At 39.8% G+C, this 21,722-nt stretch overlaps 2 protein-coding genes across 2 annotated transcripts; one reads left to right on the forward strand and one right to left on the reverse strand.

Annotated features, from left to right (window-relative positions):
- The first annotated feature begins 1,075 nt into the window (after positions 1-1,075).
- Positions 1,076-4,369, forward strand: LOC106582857 (2-epi-5-epi-valiolone synthase). Its single transcript, XM_014166398.3, has 5 exons — positions 1,076-1,448; positions 1,836-2,475; positions 3,044-3,280; positions 3,574-3,826; positions 3,945-4,369. Exons 1-5 carry the CDS (start codon positions 1,273-1,275, stop codon positions 4,019-4,021), a joined length of 1,383 nt encoding a protein of 460 aa, XP_014021873.2. The 5' UTR covers positions 1,076-1,272; the 3' UTR covers positions 4,022-4,369.
- Positions 4,370-4,411: 42 nt separating this feature from the next.
- LOC106582858 (microphthalmia-associated transcription factor) lies at positions 4,412-8,488 on the reverse strand. The gene is made up of 8 exons (XM_014166400.3): positions 8,105-8,488; positions 7,783-7,878; positions 7,496-7,598; positions 7,167-7,250; positions 6,735-6,788; positions 6,528-6,603; positions 6,255-6,402; positions 4,412-6,116 (listed from the first exon to the last, which is right to left on the reverse strand). The coding sequence occupies exons 1-8, from the start codon at positions 8,372-8,374 to the stop codon at positions 5,724-5,726; spliced, it is 1,224 nt and encodes a 407-aa protein (XP_014021875.3). The 5' UTR covers positions 8,375-8,488; the 3' UTR covers positions 4,412-5,723.
- Between the last annotated feature and the right edge of the window lie 13,234 nt (positions 8,489-21,722).

The raw sequence follows: 21,722 nt of genomic DNA on the forward strand, positions 1-21,722 counted from the left end.
CGTTCGTAAAACAAAATTCTCAACAAGTAGTCAACTCGGTTAGGTCCCACAAAAGCGGCTTGCGAAGCAGCAGGGACTATCTAACGTTACCTAAAAACCCGTTTCTGTTTTGTAAATTGGTTTTGATTGATGACTTACGAAACACGCCGAAAAAACGATGCATTTTTCCTAGAAAACCGTGACCATTATTCTATCAGTGGCAAACTTTTCGTGTAAACCTTTCCCAACAAAGTGTATTCTCCATAGTGAGGGTCTTTTTACTGACATCAAGTGGGCACAAACCAGTCTTCTGTTGTAGACTATGTCAACGGAGCTGAAAGACTGCATAATTGCATGCCAAGTCATGCGCTACTGTATCTGTCCTGGGACTTTTGAACCTTACGAGCTGTCCAGTCTATCAGGCATCCACAAGTGTGAAAATCCAAGTGTGTAAACTGAATTTGCTTGTAATACAGTGGCTGGTAAGGTTGACCTGTGAACATTAATCTGGTGCCACAAACACACACTTTGTCCTGTAACTGTTGCTATAACTTAACATACATCAACTAAACTAAAATGTTATTACCTTAAAGTAAATTTGGCATACACAAAAACATGGTAGACTAACGCTGATAGAAAGATGTCAAATGATCCCCAAAATCTTTCTCATGTTCATCAGTTACCCTACTGAGAGCAGATTTTCTGGATATAGGAAACAAGTCTGAGGTAGGGTCAGAAGTAGGCTAAATACATGATCCTCACAGGCTGCCTACCAGTTATTAAAAAAATGTTTTTACTTTACTGTGTAATACATGTTCATTTACAAATGTTTGTACCTTGCATTTTGCATATTTCGAGGGAATTTAAAGACTTGACTTAGATATAGATGTGTGATCACATGCAGTTACACATTAAATATGTATTAAAGTATTGATGTGGAGTCAGAAGCTGCTTGTAATTAATTGCAGTGATTATTTTATTAAGCAGCCTAAATATTTTCTATATAAAAAAAATTGTAATTCCCTCTTTACATAAATCTCTACCTTCTTTACGTCACTGAACCAAATTGTATAACAACCGATCACGTGGGGCCACGTGTAAATTCCGTGTAGGCTACATTTGAACCGTTTCAGGGTTTTAGCAACACTTTTGTAAGCACACTGATCATTATAGCTCCTCCCTTGGCGATCTTCTGTCGAGTGTCGAGTATATATACAGACGGTAATAAGAGATGGACATGATGCTCTATTTCTTGACTCCGTATCTGTCACTCATTGTCTTCCAATTCATAAGATGTCGTATGTTGCAATCACCGGGAAGACACATGTGGAAGAGCCACTGCAATGTCACAATATTGCAGTGGTAAAGAATAACGAGTTTCATTTAGTTCAAGTCAATGGTACATGGAAACGCAAAACGGTAAAGAGTTTTAATAAAAACCTGAAGGGTCGAGTATCAGCTGCCAAAATGTGAGTAAAAACTTTTATTAAAATATAATTAAGGTCTGCAATTTAACAAAATTAATTAAAACGTTATAAGGTATAACATGTATAACAAATCAGGTTTATGGTTTATACATCTACATTCGTTTTGTTCTTTCTTAGATCCACTATACAGTGATATACAGGGAATATTTATTTCACCATGTGAAGAGTTGTCACACTGTTTACCCAGCCAGATGACACTATCATAGTCATTTGCAAACACATTTCTTCCACATTATTTAGCTACCACCACAGAAAAGTGAAATGGTGTGAAGTTACATTTACCCCCAGGCTTTGTTCTCCAAACATATACTGTACATACTGTACTATACTGTACAATCTGGCAACTCAAACAAATACATCATGTTTCAGCTATGAGAGCACCACGGAGCAAGGTACCTCCTGGACAGTGATCAGTCCCATCGTCTTCACCTACAAGGTGATTGAGTCCCTGGGTCTGCTGGACCCCAGAAACGACACCCTGCTCCTGGGCCACATCAGGGACCCCCAGCAGCAGGAGGCCCTGACGAGCAGCATCAGCACCAAGCCCCTGAGGCGCTTCGTGGTCATGGACCAGACCGTCTACAACCTCTATGGCTGCCAGCTCACAGACTACTTTGAGGCTCGTAATGTTCTCTACAGGATCCTGCCCTTGACCACCACCGAGGAAAACAAGTCCATGGAGCTGGTGATGAAGATTCTGGAGGAGGTCCATAAGTTCTCCCTGGACAGACGCACAGAGCCCATCATTGCTATTGGCGGAGGGGTCTGCCTGGACATCGTGGGCCTGGCGGCTTCCCTCTACAGGAGACGCACCCCCTACATCCGTGTCCCTACCACCCTCCTCTCCTATGTCGATGCCAGCGTGGGGGCAAAGACTGGGGTGAACTTTGCCAACTGTAAAAATAAGCTGGGTGGTTACATACCCCCGGTGGCTGCTTTCCTAGACCTGTCTTTCATTCAAACTGTTTCTCGAAGACACATCTCCAATGGGCTGGCCGAAATGTTAAAGGTAGAGCAGCAATGCCTGACAGCAACACATATGGATTGGATATATGACTGTACATGAACTTAAAAATAGAATCCTTAATTTAAACAAAAACAAAGCGGTCACCCCATCTGTGTTTTGGTAAAAAGCTGAGGGATGTAACCACTCGCAAATTCATAGACCCGGCTATGGATGCAAGGACTGACCATCCATGATATCAAACTTATAGTTTTAACCATGTTTTGAGGCTATACAGTGTTTGTTGATCTTTACTTTGTTTACAAACATTGGAGCTTGCATTTTGGGCTCTGATGGGTTACGACAGTTGAACTAAGCTCATGAAGCATTTATAAGTTATATTCTTTTTAAAAAAATCAATGGGTGTATATATATATATACTTATTTAAGTCCAAAAATGTATGTAACAACTAAAGATTCTAGCTTTAAGATACAATAATGTACTATCTGACTTTATACTGTAGAGAGCAATATACATCATCAGTCTTAGAGAATATGTTAATGCTCATTTGGCTCTGTAGATCTGATTTATGTACTATTTCATGTAAATGTAATGTAAACGTATGCTCTACAGATGGCCTTGATGAAACACAGAGGTCTCTTTGAGCTTTTGGAGACCCACGGTCCGTTCCTGTTGGACTCCAAGTTCCAGTCTGACAGCCGTCTTCAGGGTGACAACAAAGACGCTGCCTCCGTGTCCACACGCGTGGCCATAGAAGCCATGCTAGAGGAGCTGGCCCCCAACCTGTGGGAGGACGATTTGGACAGACTGGTAGACTTTGGTCACATTATCAGCCCAGAGCTGGAAATGGTACAGTAGAATCAATTATGTTCCTCTGCACCTTAAATTACAACAAAGACAAATATTTACATGATCTACTGCATGTAACTGGGTTTGAATCATTATGTCATCCTGTCACGTTTGTCACCTCTTGTTCCATTTTGAGTGTAGTTATGTGCTAAATGAGCATGGTGTCAAGTTTACTCACACCTGTTCATGTTAGCTAGTGACTAGAAAGGGCGTGGCTCTGTGCAACACTCCACTCTAGAGAGTTGTGCATGGATATAGTACTGAACGCTGAACACTGACCCTCTTGATTGCAGAAGGTGCTCCCATCCTTGCTGCACGGAGAGGCAGTCAACATCGATATGTCCTACATGGTGTACGTGGCCAGTGAGAGAGGCCTCATGACAGAGGAAGAAAAGCTGCGGGTTATAGGCTGCATGGTGGGGCTGGAGCTGCCTGTGTGGCATCAGGACGTTACTTTGGCGCTGGTGCAGCACTCACTTTGTGAGAGGCTGAAGCACTCTGGTGGACTGGTCAGGATGCCTCTACCCATTGGCCTAGGGCATGCAGGTAAGGAGATAGAAATTAATTTGTCAACCAGAGTTCAGCACATTAACAAAGATTTAAAAAAAAATGCATATATTTTCAAAGATGGTGTTAACAATCTCGTTCCTCTCTCCATCTGCAGAGATCTTCAATGACACGGGTGATGAAAGCCTGTACAGAGCGTTTGAGAAGTGGTGTAATGAGCAGCGACTACAGTGACTTGAACTGGTCCAAAGATGTTGTATTGCTGTAGATGATTTATGTTGAATGATTGAAATTATTGAAACAACGATGTGTCATTTCTGCATCTTGGCACAGATATCTGGAATGCTCAACAATTTTTCATAGTTGTAGAGGATATTTGTTGGTGCTGTTGATTTTTCAGATTGATTTGATTGGAAATAGCATGTCCTGTCTTGTCATATTGAACAATACCAACCCCTCACAGTTCTACTAATACATTACAAAAAGGGATTTTCATCAAAACTATGTTTTATGACTTTGTATTGCTATTGATGTTTTTGATGTCACTTTTTCTTCTCCATTAAATCATTTTTAAGAACTTAATCATTTTTTGTCTTACATACATAATTACAAACACATTTTTTAAAGCACAATGCACTTTAATATTGTACAAAATATGTATATTGAGGTTCAGTAAATGCATTTTAAACTACCCCTAACTCTTCTGAAATGAAAGGCACTTGTTCCAGAGCTCCACTGATACTAAACTGTATAATGTTTTCAGCTTACCTGCCACCTAAGATAACACAATGATAGACAGTACAACAAAAATCACTTCATACTTCTGACCCTCGTACACGGGTCCACCAACCACATGATTAGAGCAAGTAGAGAACTGAGTGGCACAACACAATACATAATAACATTCATATTCAGGTTAGGTCAGATAAGGGGCTCAGAAGACATGAAATAGGGAATGTGTTGGTTCCATCAACTACATTATTTTATAAATGGGCTAGCTCCTACAGTCAACCATATAGTGGTCTTATAGAAAGTTACATTAGGAAATAATATTAGTAATTATAAATAATATTAGGTATAGTATTTCACACTCTGACATACAAGAACAATGCTGGCAGGTGCTCCTTCTGAGCTAAATATCTGTTTGAACTGTTCAAAATGTTATCTTCATGTGCATTACAACTTTGTATGGGATAAGAGCACAGATGTAAATTATATGGTAATAGCCAGGGGAATCAAAATAAAATGTATTCACTTAATTAAAGACCTACTCATTAAAAAAACAAACAAAACATTTTTACAAAATGTTTATATTTACAATGTTGTTTTGTACAAATATCTTCACTTCAGCATTAAAAAGGCATTCATTGTTCCTGAAAGTTGTTTCTTATTCACAAAAATAAAATTGTGGCTTTCAAACCATTGCTTCTGAATTTAATTTAAGGGTAAGAAGTCTTATCTCATCTTAAATGCTTAGTACAATGTTATTGTCAGTTAATTAACAAAGTATTCAACTAAATATATATTTCTGTATGATATCATATACTAAAATAAACAAATGTTTTAAACTCTAATTTAACAAATAGTCATGATATGAAAAAAAAATCGAATCTTGTCATGTTATTGTGCACTTTCTCTCAAATAATTCACGCATGAATAGTTCATCTTATTGTACAGTAAATCTCAGCAGCCAGTTTAGGAGTAGAGTACCTAATCTGAACCGTCAGATTTGGTTCCAGAAAGAGACACAATGACATTGTAAAACAAACAAAAGCAAAAGACAGAATGTCTGTAGACAAGGGAAGGAAAGCTGGAGGACATCTTAGGATGCTAGCAGAGAAGTCTCATGGAATAGATCATAGCAGAACCTAGTAATAACAATAACAGTAATAACAATATGCTAAAATATGAGTATGACTTGAGCTCGTGGGCAGTGCTAACAACCATGATTATTCTCCTCCATGCTTGAGCTGCTGCTACGCCTGCTGCTGCTGCTGTTGGAGGCGTCTGGAGACACTGAGGACAGAAGGGATGATATGGGTGACAGGGTGTTGTCTATTATGTCCTTCAGTTTAGTGGAGGCCTTGTTGGAGCCATAGGCCCCTGGTTCCCCTGCATCCAATGGGCTGTCATTGAAGTGGATGGTGCCGTTGTTGAGGTCTAGTGTGGTGGTAGGGGACATGTCGGGGCCTGACTTCTGGTACAGGTCTGACGGACAGTCTCCTAGGATGGGCTCCTGCTTGATGGCTCGGGCTATCAGCTCAGAGGAGCAGAGGGAAGGGGACGGCACAACCGCAAGACCATGGGCCCGTGCCTGCATCTCCAACTCCTACACAGACACACAGAAAACACAAGAACACATAGATACTTATACTGGCTATACATTTCCAGAGGATTTAAGTATAACTTTTTTTCTTCTCAAGGTGCCCTTGTGCTACGCTCACTGGCTCCCTCTGGTGGTGTGTACCTGTATGCGCAGCATCAGATGGCGATTTGCATGCTCCAGCCTCCTCTGTCTAAGCTCCAGCTCCTTGGCTCTCTGCTGCTCCCTCTGCAGCTTCCTGATGTAGTCCACTGAGGCCTTCAGAATGGTGCCCTTATTCCAGCGCATGTCCCTAGGGGACCGCAGGGGACAATAGTCTACAGTCAGCGTGTAGCAACTAAGCATCCTTAAACTGCATGAAGACGTATGTCCTCTGGAGGACGCCAACATTTTTGGTCGATAAACTGGGCTACTTACGGATCATTTGACTTAGGAATCAAGGTTCCAAGCTCTTTGATTCGATCGTTGATGTTGAACCTCCTTCTTCGTTCAACTACAGGGTGAAGAAAAGCAGAAAATAAGGAGTGAGTTATAATATAACGTGAGGACACATGCAAATCAACACTTGAAAAATACCAATGTATCCCAAATAACTGATTACTCCTCTTCGCCGAAGAAACTCACTTAAGTTGTGGTTGTCCTTTTTTTGTCTCTCCTTGGCCATCGCTCGGACCTCAGCTTCTGGACGGAAGGGAAACACTTTTGAGTGACAAGTGAAGGTGTCTTATTTCTTACAAACTCAAGATGGTTACAACCCTTTTCTAGCTAAACACCATTCATGTAACCCATTGGGTATCTTAACTACATTTTTACTGATACATAGATCTCATTTGTCAATATACACAAAATACTTTACAGAGGCAATTGTAAATAACTGCCTTTCATGCTGCATTTAATATCACAAAAATATCCAATCTGAGATAGATTATTATGAATCCCCACTGACATTTTAGTTCAGGTACGTTAGTGAGCCACCATGAAAATAGTTTAATAATGTATTTAAAAAAAGGGAAATAAACAATGGTTTGAAAATGTGAAAACCTAGTGATAACGTACCAACTGGAAAGCCCTCAGGCCTTTGGTAGTTGTCAAACTGGCCACAGGATGCAGTCTTGTCAAGTATGTTCATCATGCCAGGAGCTTGAGTATTGGTAAATTATTTGTAATTTTTTTTATTTATAGCTAACAGTATGTTATGCATTTTACAAATTGCACACAATATTGACGCATATATGCTTCTTTAACTGTTAGTATTAGTATATTATTAGTATACTATTGGTATATCACTACGATGGTTTCATAAACAAATAAAAAATAGATCTATTTAGGATTTGACAGGGTTGACAATATTTAATATGGAGATGCTTTGCTGACCAAAAATGTACCTGAGAATTCCCTTTTTATGTTGGATAAACTACCAGGGCAGGAGTTACTGCTGGTAAGTCTGTGGTTTCCATACATGTCCAGAAGGTTACCAGATACAGGGAGCTGGGGAAAGGAACAGAACATTCAATGATTGCAATGCAACATGTCAGAAAGATATTGATATTCTATAGCATGCAAACTGAAGTTCCTTTTCAGTAAATGTGTTGTACTGCCTGAATATTACAGTGATTGCTATTGCACTTAACATTTGAAAAAGTTCTTTGTATTGGGAAGGATCTAAATTTACTGTATTTGTAATCTGGAGGCCGGGGTCCATAAATCCAAGAATATCATCATTATAACTTGTTTCCAAGCTAATAATGTCATCAATGACATCGTCCATCTGTAATAATAAAACAAAAACATTATAAACCAACCTAAAGTACCAGATTTGTATTAAAATAATGTTCTGATAGACAACATTGAAAGATGTACCAGAAATCTATATGTATTTTGTACCCAGTTTACCATATTCCTGAAGTAGTTATAAATCCATTGTGAGATCAAAATGAAAAACCAGTGGGAATGGTATATGCATTGGATCTCTGTGTCCTCTCTTTTATGCCTACCTCCTTCTCGCAGTTTGAGGTGAGGGTCAGCAGGGCCATGGGGCTGTTGGGGGCACTGCTGCCTGGGCCGGGGGGCATCCCGTGCTCCGGGGGCTGGCTGTGGCACTGCAGGCTGCTGGCCTGGCTGCCAGGCTTACCCCCGAGGGTGGTGGACAGGTACTGCCTCACCTGCTGTCTTTGGGCCTGCTGAATGTGGTACTTGGTGGGGTTCTCCAGATGGGTCTGCACCTTGGTGGGGGGAAATGAGAGACGTTGGAAGACGGTGAACATTTTTCCAAAGTTAGTTTTGTTCAGTGTCGGTAATGAGGTTCCTGGGGTAGACCATTTTATCCTATGGAAACGTATAGTTATCCAGTGAAATGTGGCTTTGTTCTTTGTAAAATGTCTCCCAATAAAGATCTGTGAGATTCTGTGGATTGATCTTCCGACTTGAATGCATGTCTGAAGATCAACACATGGATTGTACAATCATAAACATTAAGCCAAACCTTTTCAATCACAGCCTCCAGTTATACGCCCCTTTCTTTCTTTTACTCAGTGACAGTGAACTATACAGTGCACTGAGGACAATGTCATGAGTTCAATGTATTTATTTATGTTTGTACAAATATAGTACATACATAAATATGACAATATACAAGTGACACTAACACTGATAGTAATACTGCATACTGATAGAAAACCAAACCCCCCAAAACAGTTGGTAATGGTAAAACTCACCTGGTAATGGCTGTATTCAAGCATCTCCAACATATTGTAATTTGTATGATAGTATGTATCAGATATCCCTTTTGTCTGGTCAGTCAACTGTGTGGATACAAGGCTACCATGTGCAAACAAGAGGACAGGCTTGGTCAGTTTAACTTATTAATGGCAAACCCCTAATTAGTTATACAAGTTTGGAGACAGGGGGAGGATACCAGGGCTCATCCTCCCTATGTTGTGTTGTTCTAGCTAAACTATGAATTTATGTCTTCACAGCGTTCATTTGACGTCAACATCTCCGTCTCACAAAGGACTCTTTCTGCAAGTGGGTTACTAGTTTCCAAATTGAAACTCGCTCACGGCTAACTAACGTTTCATCTTTAGTTCCGCTCATCTAGTATAAAACATTATTTTTTCTGAGAACCCGGAATACAATTGACACCACTGTTCCATTACAAACATTGCGTAACAAAAAGATAAATCCAAAAATGTAGCTGGATTTTTAGAACAGACCATCCCACGTGTTAAACTTAGTCTCAGTGGTTCCCAAATGGTGTGCCAGTATCCACTAGTCTACTAAGTCATGGCCAGTTCCTAGTTAGTCTGCAGCTAAAGAGGTGACTAGGGTTAAAAAGACTAGGGGATCACAAATTCTGTTTAAAATGGATCACAGGCATGGCACAAAAGTAGAATCACTGCTGGTTTGACACCTTTGGAATATGACATTATCAGAAACAAATATTACTGTTTATTTAGGAAGATTAATATATGTCAATACAGTTTAATAGTTGATCTAGACCATTAGACCTGTATGCCAATAAAGTTCAACCCTGCTTAGAAAAGTTTGTTACAGTTTATCTGCCATTCAGAAGACACGTGCCCATTCATGTTTCCAAAACCATGTCAAATATGAAAAAATAAAAGACACTGTAAGTAGTTGTATCTAACACAAGGGCTAACTGTACTGTATATAAATCAGTTGAGATCCCTATCAACCGAGAATATTATCTCATCCTCACACCCTTGTATAGGAAGATCATTTGTTTTGACAGATTTTGGTCTGTCTCTACATGTACAAGCTATGAGCAGAGTGCCAACTGGGATTTCCCCAATGCAAAAAAACTAAAACAGTTATTAGCTAATTTATAGAGCTTTTCATTTATACATTTTTAGTATAGACAAGTGTGTTACTAAAATTGTTAGAAAAATCTTTACATTCTCAAATCGAACCAAAAAATCCTCCCTAAAATCCACTACCAGAAATGTTAAGCTCACAACTGACAATTCTATTCTAACAAAGCTGGCCCATTATTCTGGGGCAGTCATTTAGTTAAAACTGCAGGGGTCATACCTGGAGCCAACACCTATGATGCAGAGCAACCTGGTCTCAGAGCAAAACACATTTTATTTTACTAACAACCATGCCATTCCATAGAGTACCACAGTATGTGTCATAATACCAATAAAACCTAGCAGTCAAACAAGGAAATGGTTCCAATCCTTTTTCTACCATACATTTTTCTCATAGGGGATTTTAGAAACACTTAAAATAACAGCTGTGTTCCGAGTAGGCTTACTCTGGCGTGACATTTTGATAATGGTGTAAATCTTTCTAGGACAAGGTGACTTTTATCAATATATTCGCCTGTATCCACAAGGCAAACATAACTTATTTTAAGTGTTTCTAAAATTCCCTATGGGAAAAATGAATGGTGGAAAAATGATTGGAACCATTTCCTGTTTGACCGTTAGGTTTTATGGGTATGATGACACCTCCACTATGGGGCTCTACTTAGTATGAAATGTTACTTTATCTTAGGTTACATTACATTGGCTTACTAATGTAATAGTAGTCGTACAATATAATACGAATTGCAGGATGTATAGTATCCTATGTCTTGATTGTTTAATATGATATATTATGTTTGACTGCTTTAGTGTGATATATTATGCTCTACTGCTTCAGTATGATATGCTAGGGGGTAAGGTTAGGGTTAAGGTTAGGTTTAGGAGTAAGGTTAAAGGGTTAAGGTTAGGTTAGGGGAAGGGTTAGTTAATATACTAAGTAGTTGCAAAGTAGCTAAAAAGTAGAAAGTAGTTGCAAAGTTGCTAAAAAGCTGATATTGTCCATGATGAGATTCAAAAACGCAGCCTTTGTGTTGCTAGACAATAGCGTTATATACCAACCCATCCAGCCTGACTAACCACCCTCCTTTAGTTTTTGCCTTACGTAACCTATGTTCATACCAAACGCAATATATCATACTAATCTGAGTGTCCCGGATTTACGTAGGCCAATGTAATGTTATCTAACGTAAAGTAACATATCATACTAAATGGAGTGGCATGAATTTTTTAAAAATATAATACGTTTTGCAGAGAACTGTGCAGAGCGCTGTAGCTAAGCCTATCCTAGTCTAATGTTGCAGACAACTCCTCCCTCTCACACTTAATATTTGTAATTAGACTCTCTTCTCTATCTACCTGTCAAAAACTCCTTGCACCCTTAAGCGCATACAGTGGGCTGCTAGACATTGCTTTCACATAATATGGTATTACTTGCCCTTTGAGCCATGCACACCATATGCTACAATAGTTGAGATGTAGTTCTTAGAAATAACCTTTAAAAAAGAGACCTGAACCTTGAAAATAAAAATGGAGATCCATAACATTAACATTGAATGTCCTTTTCTAATCTAGGAACTTCTGTTTAGCAACCTGTTCAACGCTGTACACCATTACATCAAAAGGACCAACATTGTTCCAAATGGGTCTAAGTGTAAACTGAGAACGTACATTTTTACTCTTGGGAGAAGTTAATTCCATTATTTGCCAGTCACCAATAAATGTGTATTTCTCTGACAGAAAAAATCCAAAGAGATGAGGATACAAGACACTAAACTTCTTGTCGGAACATGCATATTTCCCCATTACATACTACTAATTACATACTCACGCAACTGACTAGAGGAGCATTCAAAAGGATGATGCTAACAGTGCCAGTTCTCAATACAATTCCACAGATGTGGTCTATGAATGAGGTGACGAAGTTGGCGAACGAACTGTTTAGCCATGAGTCCAAATTGATGAGGATCCTCACATGAGATAAAGCGATATCAATAGCCCTCTCTCACAAACATGATGGATTAACATACCCTCTTAAACCCTAAACATAGAGATCCCAGCTAACACATCTAGGGAGAGCGATGTTACCCGTAATGTTATCCGTAATGTTCCCCTAATGTTTGTGTCCAGTTTTCCGTTAGTTAGGGTAACATGTTTTCGTGTTAAAGGTAGGAGAACATTCCCTTAATGCCAAACAGAACTTATCTAGAACGTGGTTACAACAGTAATTCTCTAGGCAACTTTTATGGGACTTTGCAAGAACATTCATGTGTACAGTTTTCTGAGGGTTAGATGAATATTCCCTAGCCACTCTCCCAATAATGTATATCTCTAGGACGTGTTTATTGGGCTAGTGATAGTTAGGCCCTGTCCAGAAGAAACCCTAACCCCTTCTCCCTAGGCACGTGTAGATCTGAAACAACTTGATAGGTGTAAGCAATGGGGTGAATGCACTTTGAATTAAATCTCAGCTCTGTTAAAAGTACACTCAAGAAAATATTTTATTGATCGTAGTGATTCAGGAGTATCATTAAAACGGGCTAATATGCCCCTCCAACATTAAACAACTACACAGAAAGCCCATAAATAGCAGAAATATGTACTGTGAACTAAGAGGCTGTAAGTTCAAATCCCAGGTCAGGATATGCTGAATAATAATTACTAATTGAACATGCATAATGTAATCATGTACGTCAAAGTGTGTCAAATATGTAAGTTGAAAACACTGTATCTTAAAAGCACTGTGCGTATGAGTATCCCTAACCTGGAAAAAAGACAAAGATCTGTGACTCGATCAGTGGTTCACCAATCAGGGCCTTGATTGGCTCGACAACAGTAATAAGTAGTTATGTGTATTGATTTATTTTTGGACACATAAATGTTCTTGCAATGTTCACGTGTCTAGAACAATAATATCTTATGTTCTGTGTATGTTTGGTGGGACATTGATAGAATATTTTCCTAACCCTTGTACCCTTGTACACATGAATGTTCTTGCAACTTTCCCATGAAACATGTCTAGAACATTAATAACTTAAGTTCTGAGAACATGGTAACCACGTTTTGGGTAAGTTCTATTTGACATTAAGGTAATGATCTCATGGAAACATTTCAGGCACACCACATTAGTGACCTAATGAGACTCTTAATGGAACGTTCTCTAAAGTTCTGTAAGGTCTGTCATCAGGAATGGACCAAGGCGCAGCGGGAATGTGGATACTCATATTTTTAATAAACACAAGTAAAGCATCCACAGGAAAAAAACAATAAAAACCAATATAAAAAATATATTCAACTTCTTAGATGCATTCAGATTCAGTTTTCAAATTCAGTTCTCTAAATGTAGTTTCAAAACCAGAGACAACATCCTGGTACTTTGTCAGCCAGGAAAGGTAGAGGAGAATAGATAGAATCAAACACTCACTGTGGTCATTGGAAGCTTCTGGCGGTTTCTGAGGCCAATGTGGCATGTTTAATTTATTTTCCCGCTATGAATTTGGCTCTAGCATTTGAACCGTTTTTGGCTATGAAGCTAAGACTCTCTGGAACATGGACGTGCCTTCTATTTCCGTCTATGGTGATCACAGGTGGTGTTAGAAGGGAGTGTCACAAAATAAATGGCCCACATAACAATATAGTTGAATAGCCCTGTCATGGCCCTTCTAAGGATAGCCGTTCCACTCCTTATTTAATCTTGCTCTTGACACTAACTGGGTTCGAACCAGGTCTCCTGCATGTCAATAACTGTGTTAGTAGAGCTGCGATGATAGACCGAAAATTATCAACACCATCATATCGATCACTTTATATGAATATATGTAGCTTAGAAAGGATCATTAAATCAATAATAAGGTCCATGAAATCAATAACTTGCTAACATCAGATAACATTCATAAATTAGCCATTTCTGAAACTCATTTAGATAGTTCATTTGATAATACAGCAGCAGCAGTACAAGGAAATAACATCTGTAGAAGAGACAGGATTGCTTATGGGGGAGGTGTTGCTGTATATATTCAGAGCCATATCCCTGTCATATATTCAGAGCCATATCCCATATCCCCTTGGGCTCCCAAGTGGCGCAGTGGTCTAATGCATTGCATCTCAGTGCTAGAGGCACCACTACCCTGGTTCGATCCTTGGCTGTATCACAACCAGCCGTGATTGGGAGTACCATAGGGCGGTGCAAAATTGGCCCAGTGTCGTTAGGGTTTGGCTGGGGTAGGTGTCATTGTAAATAAGAATTTGTTCTTAACTGACTTGCCTAGTTAAATAAAAAGTCATGCTTGGAGATGATCTTATTTGAAGTGTAGTGGTTGCAGGTTCACTTGGCACATCTTAAGCCTTTACTTTTGGGGTGTTAGGCTAACAGTAAGTATCTAAATAATATGTGGGAAATGCTTGATAGCGTATGAGATATAAACAGAGAGGTATACTTTCTTGGGGACCTAAACATTGACTGGTTTTCATCAAGCTGTCCGCTCAAGAGGAAGCTTCAGTGCCTGTAATCTGGTTCAGGTTATTAATCAACCTACCAGGGTGTTTACAAACACTACAGGAACAACATCATCTACATGTATTGACTACATTTTTACTAATACTGTATAACTTTGTTCTAAAACTGTATCCGTAACCATTTGATGCAGTGATCACAATATAGTGGCACTATCCAGGAAAGCCAAAGTTCCAAAAGCTGGGCCTAAAATAGTTTATAAGAGATCATACACAATATTTTGCTGTGACTCTCATGTGGATGATGTTAAAAATATTTGTTGGTCTGAAGTGATTAATAAGGAGCATCCAGACAGTGCAGTTGATGAATTTATGAAATTGCTTCTTCCAATTATTGATCAACATAACCTGTTAAGAAACTGACTGTTAGATCTGTTAAGGCTCCATGGATTGATGAGAAATGTAAAAACTGTACAGTTGAAGGAGATGGGGCAAAAGGAGTGGCTAATAAGTCTGCCTGCACATCTTACTGTCTGACATACTGCAAATTGAAAAACTCAACAAAAATAAGAAGAAACTGTACGAAGCCAAGATTAATGATATAGATTTTTTTTAATTGTTCAATAATGATCCATAATGGATCATTAATTGTTCAATAACGATCAATAATGACAAACCTCCTGGCATTGACAACTTAGATGGAAAGCTACTGAGGATGGTAGCTGACTCAATAGCCACTCTTATCTGTCACACTGGTCACATTAATAATGGAACACTGGTCACTTTAATAATAATTACATACTGTTTTACCCATTTCATCTGTACAGTCTTGGCTAAAAGTTTTGAGAATGACACAAATATTAATTTACACAAAGTTTGCTGCTTTAGTGTCTTTAGATATTTTTGTCAGATGTTACTATGGAATACTGAAGTATAATTACAAGCATTTCACAAGTGTCAAAGGCTTTTATTGACAATTACATGAAGTTGATGCAAAGAGTCAATATTTGCAGTGTTGCAGTGGATTTTTGTTTGTCCACCCACCTCTTGAGGATTGACCACAAGTTCTCAATGGGATTAAGGTCTGGTGAGTTTCCTGGCCATGGACCCAAAATATTGATGTTTTGTTCCCCGAGCCACTTAGTTATCACTTTTGCCTTATGGCATGGTGCTCCATCATGCTGGAAAAGGCATTGTTTGTCAAAAAACTGTTCCTGGATGGTTGGGAGAAGTTGCTCTCGGAGGATGTGTTGGTACCATTCTTTATTCATGGCTGTGTTCTTAGTCAGAATTGTGAGTGAGCCCACTCCCTTGGCTAAGAAGCAACCCCACACATGAATGGTCTCAGGATGCTTTACTGTTGGCATGACACAGGACTGATAGTAGCGCTCACCTTGTCTTCTCCGGACAAGCTTTTTCCGGATGCAGCAAACAATCGGAAAGGGGATTCATCAGAGAAAATGACTTTAACCCAGTCCTCAGCAGTCCAATCCCTGTACCATTTGCAGAATATCAGTGTGTCCCAGATGTTTTTCCTGGAGAGAAGTGGCTTCTTTGCTGCCCTTCTTGACACCAGGCCATCCTCCAAAAGTCTTCACCTCACTGTGCGTGCAGATGCACTCACACCTGCCTGCTGCCATTCCTGAGCAAGCTCTGTACTGGTGCTGCCCCGATCCCGCAGCTGAATCAACTTAAGGAGACGGTCCTGGCACTTACTGGACTTTCTTGGGCGCCCTGAAGCCTTCTTCACAACAATTGAACCACTCTCCTTGAAGTTCTTGATGATCCGATAAATGGTTGATTTAGGTGCAATCTTACTGGCAGCAATATCCTTGCCTGTGAAGCCCTTTTTGCAAAGCAACGATGACGGCACGTGTTTCCTTGCAGGTAACCATGGTTGACAGAGGAAGAACAATGATTCCAAGCACCACCCTCCTTTTGAAGCTTCCAGTCTTTTATTCAAACTCAATCAGCATGACAGAGTGATCTCCAGCTTTGTCCTCGTCAACACTCACACCTGTGTTAACGAGAGAATCACTGACATGATGTCAGCTGGTCCTTTTGTGGCAGGGCTGAAATGCGGGGAAAATGTTTTTGGGAGATTCAGTTAATATGCATGGCAAAGAGGGACTTTGCAATTAATTGCAATTCATTTGATCACTCTTCATAACATTCTGGAGTATATGCAAATTGCCATCATACAAACTGAGGCAGCAGACTCTGTGAAAATGTATATTTGTGTCATTCTCAAAACTTTTGGCCATGACTGTAGAGTATATACAGCATTCCAGTCAAGTCCATCCGATTCAACTATTGCTGTACATATACTATTCTATGTACAGTTGAAGTCGGAAGTTTACATACACCTTAGCCAAATACATTTAAACTCAGTTTTTCATAATTCCTGACATGTAATCATAGTAAAGATTCCCTGTCTTAGGTCAGTTAGGATCACCACTTTATTTTAAGAATGTGAAATGTCAGAATAATAGTTCAGAGAATGATTTATTTCAGCTTTTACTTCTTTCATCACATTCCCAGTTGGTCAGAAGTTTACATACACACAATTAGTATTTGGTAGCATTGCCTTTAAATTGTTTAACTTGGGTCAAACGTTTCGGGAAGCTTCCCACAATAAGTTGGGTGAATTTTGGCCCATTCCTCCTAACAGAGCTGGTGTAACTGAATCAGGTTTGTAGGCCTCCTTGCTCGCACACACTTTTTCAGCTCTGCCCACAAATTTTCTGTAGGATTGAGGTCAGAGCTTTGTGATGGCCACTCCAATACCTTGACTTTGTTGTCCTTAAGCCATTTTGCCACAACTTTGGAAGTATGCTTGGGGTCATTGTCCATTTGGAAGACCCATTTGCGACCAAGCTTTAACTTCCTGACCGATGTCTTGAGATGTTGCTTCAATATATCCACATAATTGTCCTTTCCTCATTATGCCATCTATTTTGTGAAGTGCACCAGTCCCTCCTGCAGCAAAGCAACCCCACAACATGATGCTGCCACCCCCGTGCTTCACGGTTGGGATGGTGTTCTTCGGCTTGCAAGCCTCCCCCTTTTTCCTCCAAACATAACGATGGTCATTATGGCCAGTTTTGTTTCATCAGACCAGAGGACATTTCTCCAAAAGGTACGATCTTTGTCCTCATGTGCAGTTGCAAACCGTAGTCTGTCTTTTTTATGGCGGTTTTGGAACAGTGGCTAATTCCTTGCTGAGCAGCCTTTCAGGTTATGTCGATATAGGACTCGTTTTACTGTGGATTTAGATACTTTTGTACCTGTTTCCTCCAGCATCTTCACAAGGTCCTTTGCTGTTGTTCTTGGATTGATTTGCACTTTTCGCAGCAAAGTACGGTCATCTCTAGGAGACAGAACACGTCTCATTCCTGAGCAATATGACGGCTGTGTGGTCCCATAGTGTTTATACTTGCATACTATTGTTTGTACAGATGAACGCGGTACCTTCAGGTGTTTGGAAATTGCTCCCAAGGACTTGGCTGATTTCTTTAGATTTTCCCATGATGTCAAGCAAAGAGGAACTGAGTTTGAAGGTAGGCCTTGAAATACATCCACAGGTACACCTCCAATTGACTCAAATTATTTAAATTAGCCTATCAGAAGATTCTAAAGCCATGACATCATTTTCTGGAATTTTCCAAGCTGTTTAAAGGCACAGTCAACTTAGTGTATGTAAACTTCTGACCCACTGGAATTGTGATACAGTATAAGTGAAATAATCTGTCTGTAAACAATTGTTGGAAAAATTACTTGTGTCATGCACAAAGTAGATGTCCTAACCGACTTGCCAAACTATAGTTTGTTAACAAGAAATTTGTGGAGTGGTTGAAAAACGAGTTTTAATGACTCCAACTTAAGTATATGTAAACCTCCTGTATATTTCTATATTTCTTAATTCCATTATTTGACTTTTATATACGTGTGTATTGTTGTGTATTGTTAGATATTACTGCACGGTTGGAGCTAGGACCACAAGCATTTCGCTACACCCACAATAACATCTGCTAAACATTCATATGCGACCAATAAAATGGTATTTCATTTTTTTTTTTTTATCTGAGCCTAGAGGAAAGTCTTTGTTCTCAGGCCTGGAGGGATCCTAAGTCATTCTGCTACCGAAGAGTGGCCTTTATTGGTTCTAACAGCAGACCTATCAGCTTGCTGCCAGCTCTTAGCAAACTGAAGGGAAAAATTGTGTTTGATCAAATACAATGTTTTTTCTCTGTAAATAAATTAACATCAGACGTTCACCATGCTTATAGAGAAGGGCACTCAACATGTACTGCACTGACACAAATGACTGATTGGTTGAAAGAAATTGAAAACAAGAAGATTGTGGGAGCTGTACTATTAGATTTCAGTGCAGCCTTTGATATTATTGACCATAACCTGTTGTTGTGAAAACGTATGTGTTATGACTTTTCAACCTCTGCCATATCGTGGATTCAGAGCTACACTACATGACTAATTATATGTGGGCACCTTCTCGTGGAACATGTCATTCCAAAATCATGGGCATTAATACGGAGTTGGTCCCCCGTTTGCTGCCTCCACTATTCTGGGAAGGCTTTCCACAAGATGTTGGAACATTGCTACGGGGACTTGCTTCCATTCAGCCACAAGAGCGTTAGTGAGGTCAGGCACTGATGTTGGGTGATTAAGCCTGGCTCGCAGTCGGCGTTCCAATTCATCCCAAAGGTGTTTGACGGGGTTGAGGTCAGGGCTCTGTGCAGGCCAGTCAAGTTCTTCCACACCTATCTCGACAAACCATTTCTGTTTGGACAATGCTTTGTGCACGGGGGCATTGTCATAAAGTTGGAAGCATAGAATTGTCTGGAATGTCATTGCATGCTGTAGAGTTAAGATTTCCCTTCACTGGAACTAAGGGGCTTAGCCCGGACCATGAAAAACCGCCCCAGACCATTATTCCTCCTCCACCAAACTTTACAGTTGGCACTATGCATTGGGACAGGTAGCGTTCTCCTGTCTTCCGCCAAACCCAGATTTGTCCATCGGACCTCCAGATGGTGAAGTGTAATTCATCACTCCAGAGAACGTGTTTCCACTGCTCCATCGCTTCAGCACTCGGCGGTCCTAAACTGTGAGCTTGTGTGGTCTACCACTTCACAGCGGAGTCATTGTTGTTGTTTCCACTTCACAATAACAGCACTTACAGTTGACCGGGCAGCTCTAGTAGGACAGAAATTTGACAAACTGAATTGTTGGAAAGGTGGGGCATCCTGTGATGGTGCCACGTTGAAAGTCACTGAGCTCTTTAGTATGGGCCATTCTACTGCTGATGTTTGTCTATGGAGATTGCATGGCTTTGTACTTGATTTTATACACCTGCCAGCAATGGGTGTGGCTGAAATAGCTGAATCCACTAATTTGAAGGGGTGTCACATGCTTTTGTCCATGAGTGTATCTATCTAATAGAACTCAGAAGGTTTTCTTTAATGGAAGCTTATCTAATGTCAAACATGTAAAGTGTGGTGTACCGCAGGGCAGCTCTATAGGCCCTCTACTCTATTCTGTTTTCACCAATGACCTGCCACTGGCATTAAACAAAGCATGTGTGTCCATGTATGCAGATGATTCAACCATAAACACATGAGCAACCGCAGCTAATGAAGTCACTGAAACCCTTAACAAAGAGTTGCAGTCTGTTTTGGAATGGGTGGCCAGTAATAAACTGATGCTGAACATCTCTAAAACTAAGAGCATTGTGTTTGGTAGAAATCAATCCCTAAGTTCTAGACCTCAGCTAAATCTGGTAATGAATGGTGTGGCTGTTGAACAAGTTGAGGAGACTAAATTACTTGTGTTACTTCAGATTGTAAACTGCCATGGTCAAAACATATAAATTCAATAGTTGCAATGATAGGGAGAGATATGTCCGTATTAAAGAGATGCTATGCTTTTTTGACACCACACTCCACAAAGTCTCCACAAGTCCAGCACACTTTAGTTTGATCTTATCTTTATTATTGTCCAGTCATATGGTCAAGTTCTGCAAAAAATACCTAGTTATGCTGCAGCTGGCCCAGAACAGCTCTTCATTGTCCCGTGTAGCTCAGTTGGTAGAGCATGGTGTTTGCAACGCCAGGGTTGTGGGTTCGATTCCCACAGGGGACCAGTACGGGGAGAAGAAAAAAAAGAAGAAATGTATGAAATGTATGCATTCACTACTGTAAGTCGCTCTGGATAAGAGCGTCTGCTAAATGACTAAAATGTAATCAGAGGGCTGATATTAATACTATGCATGCCAGTCTCTCTTGGCTAAGAGTTGAGGAAATACTGACTGAGTCACTTCTTGTTTTTAAAAGAAATATTCATGTGTTGGAAATTTCTAATTGTTTGTGTAGTCAACTTGCACACAGCACTGACACACACACTTACCCCACCACATATGCCACTAGGAGTCTTTTCACAGTCCCCAGGTCCAGAACAAATTCAAGGAAACATACAGTATTATACAGAGCCATGAGTGCATGGAACTCCCTTCCATCTTATATAGCGCAAGTGAACAGCAAATCTGGTTTCAAAAAACAAATAAAGCAACACCTTACAGCACAACTCCTCTCGCCCGTGACCTACTTGTGTGTATGTACTGACATATCTGTGCAACTGATAGATGCCTAAAATGACATACCCAAATCTAAATGCCTGTAGCTCAGGACCTGAAGCAAGGGTATACATATTCTTGATACCATTTGAAAGGAAACACTTTGAAGTTTGTGGAAATGTGAAATTCATGTAGGAGAATATAACACATTAGATCTGGTAAAAGATAATACCAAACATGCATTTTCTTCTAATCCTCTTTGAAATGCAAGAGAAAGGCCACAATGTATTATTCTAGTTTAGTCGCAATTTAGATGTTGGCCACTAGATGGCAGCAATGCACGTGCAACATTTTAGACTGATCCAATGAACCACTGCATTTATGTTCAAAATGTTGTATAAAGTCTGCCCAAATGTGCCTAATTGGTTTATTGATACATTTTCAAGTTCATAACTGTGCACTCTCCTCAAACAATAAAATTGTATTCTTTCACTGTAATAGCTACTGTAAATTGGACAGTGCAGTTAGATTAACAAGAATGTAAGCTTTCTGCCCATATCAGATATGTCTATGTCCTGGGAAATGTTCTTGTTACTTACAACCTCATGCTAATCACATTAGCGCACGTTAGCTCAACCGTCCAGTGGGGGTTAAACGTATGTAAATTATAAAGTATTTTGTCTGTAATGTCTTTTTAGTTACATTTCAGACCCCAGTAAGATTAGCAGTTGCCATTGGCGTCGG

This window comes from Salmo salar, chromosome 22 (assembly GCF_965601325.2).
Source record: "Salmo salar chromosome 22, fSalSal1, whole genome shotgun sequence".
Taxonomy (NCBI): domain Eukaryota; kingdom Metazoa; phylum Chordata; class Actinopteri; order Salmoniformes; family Salmonidae; genus Salmo; species Salmo salar.

Coding starts and splice junctions, on each gene's coding strand:
- LOC106582857 (XM_014166398.3), top strand. CDS start 1,273: ATGTCGTATGTTGCAATCACCGGGAAGACACATGTGGAAGAGCCACTG. Junction 1,449..1,835: donor CGAGTATCAGCTGCCAAAAT/GTGAGTAAAAAC, acceptor ATCATGTTTCAG/CTATGAGAGCACCACGGAGC. Junction 3,827..3,944: donor CATTGGCCTAGGGCATGCAG/GTAAGGAGATAG, acceptor CTCCATCTGCAG/AGATCTTCAATGACACGGGT.
- LOC106582858 (XM_014166400.3), bottom strand. CDS start 8,374: ATGTTCACCGTCTTCCAACGTCTCTCATTTCCCCCCACCAAGGTGCAG. Junction 7,879..8,104: donor CCTCAAACTGCGAGAAGGAG/GTAGGCATAAAA, acceptor TTATTATTACAG/ATGGACGATGTCATTGATGA. Junction 6,403..6,527: donor ATTCCTAAGTCAAATGATCC/GTAAGTAGCCCA, acceptor GCGGTCCCCTAG/GGACATGCGCTGGAATAAGG.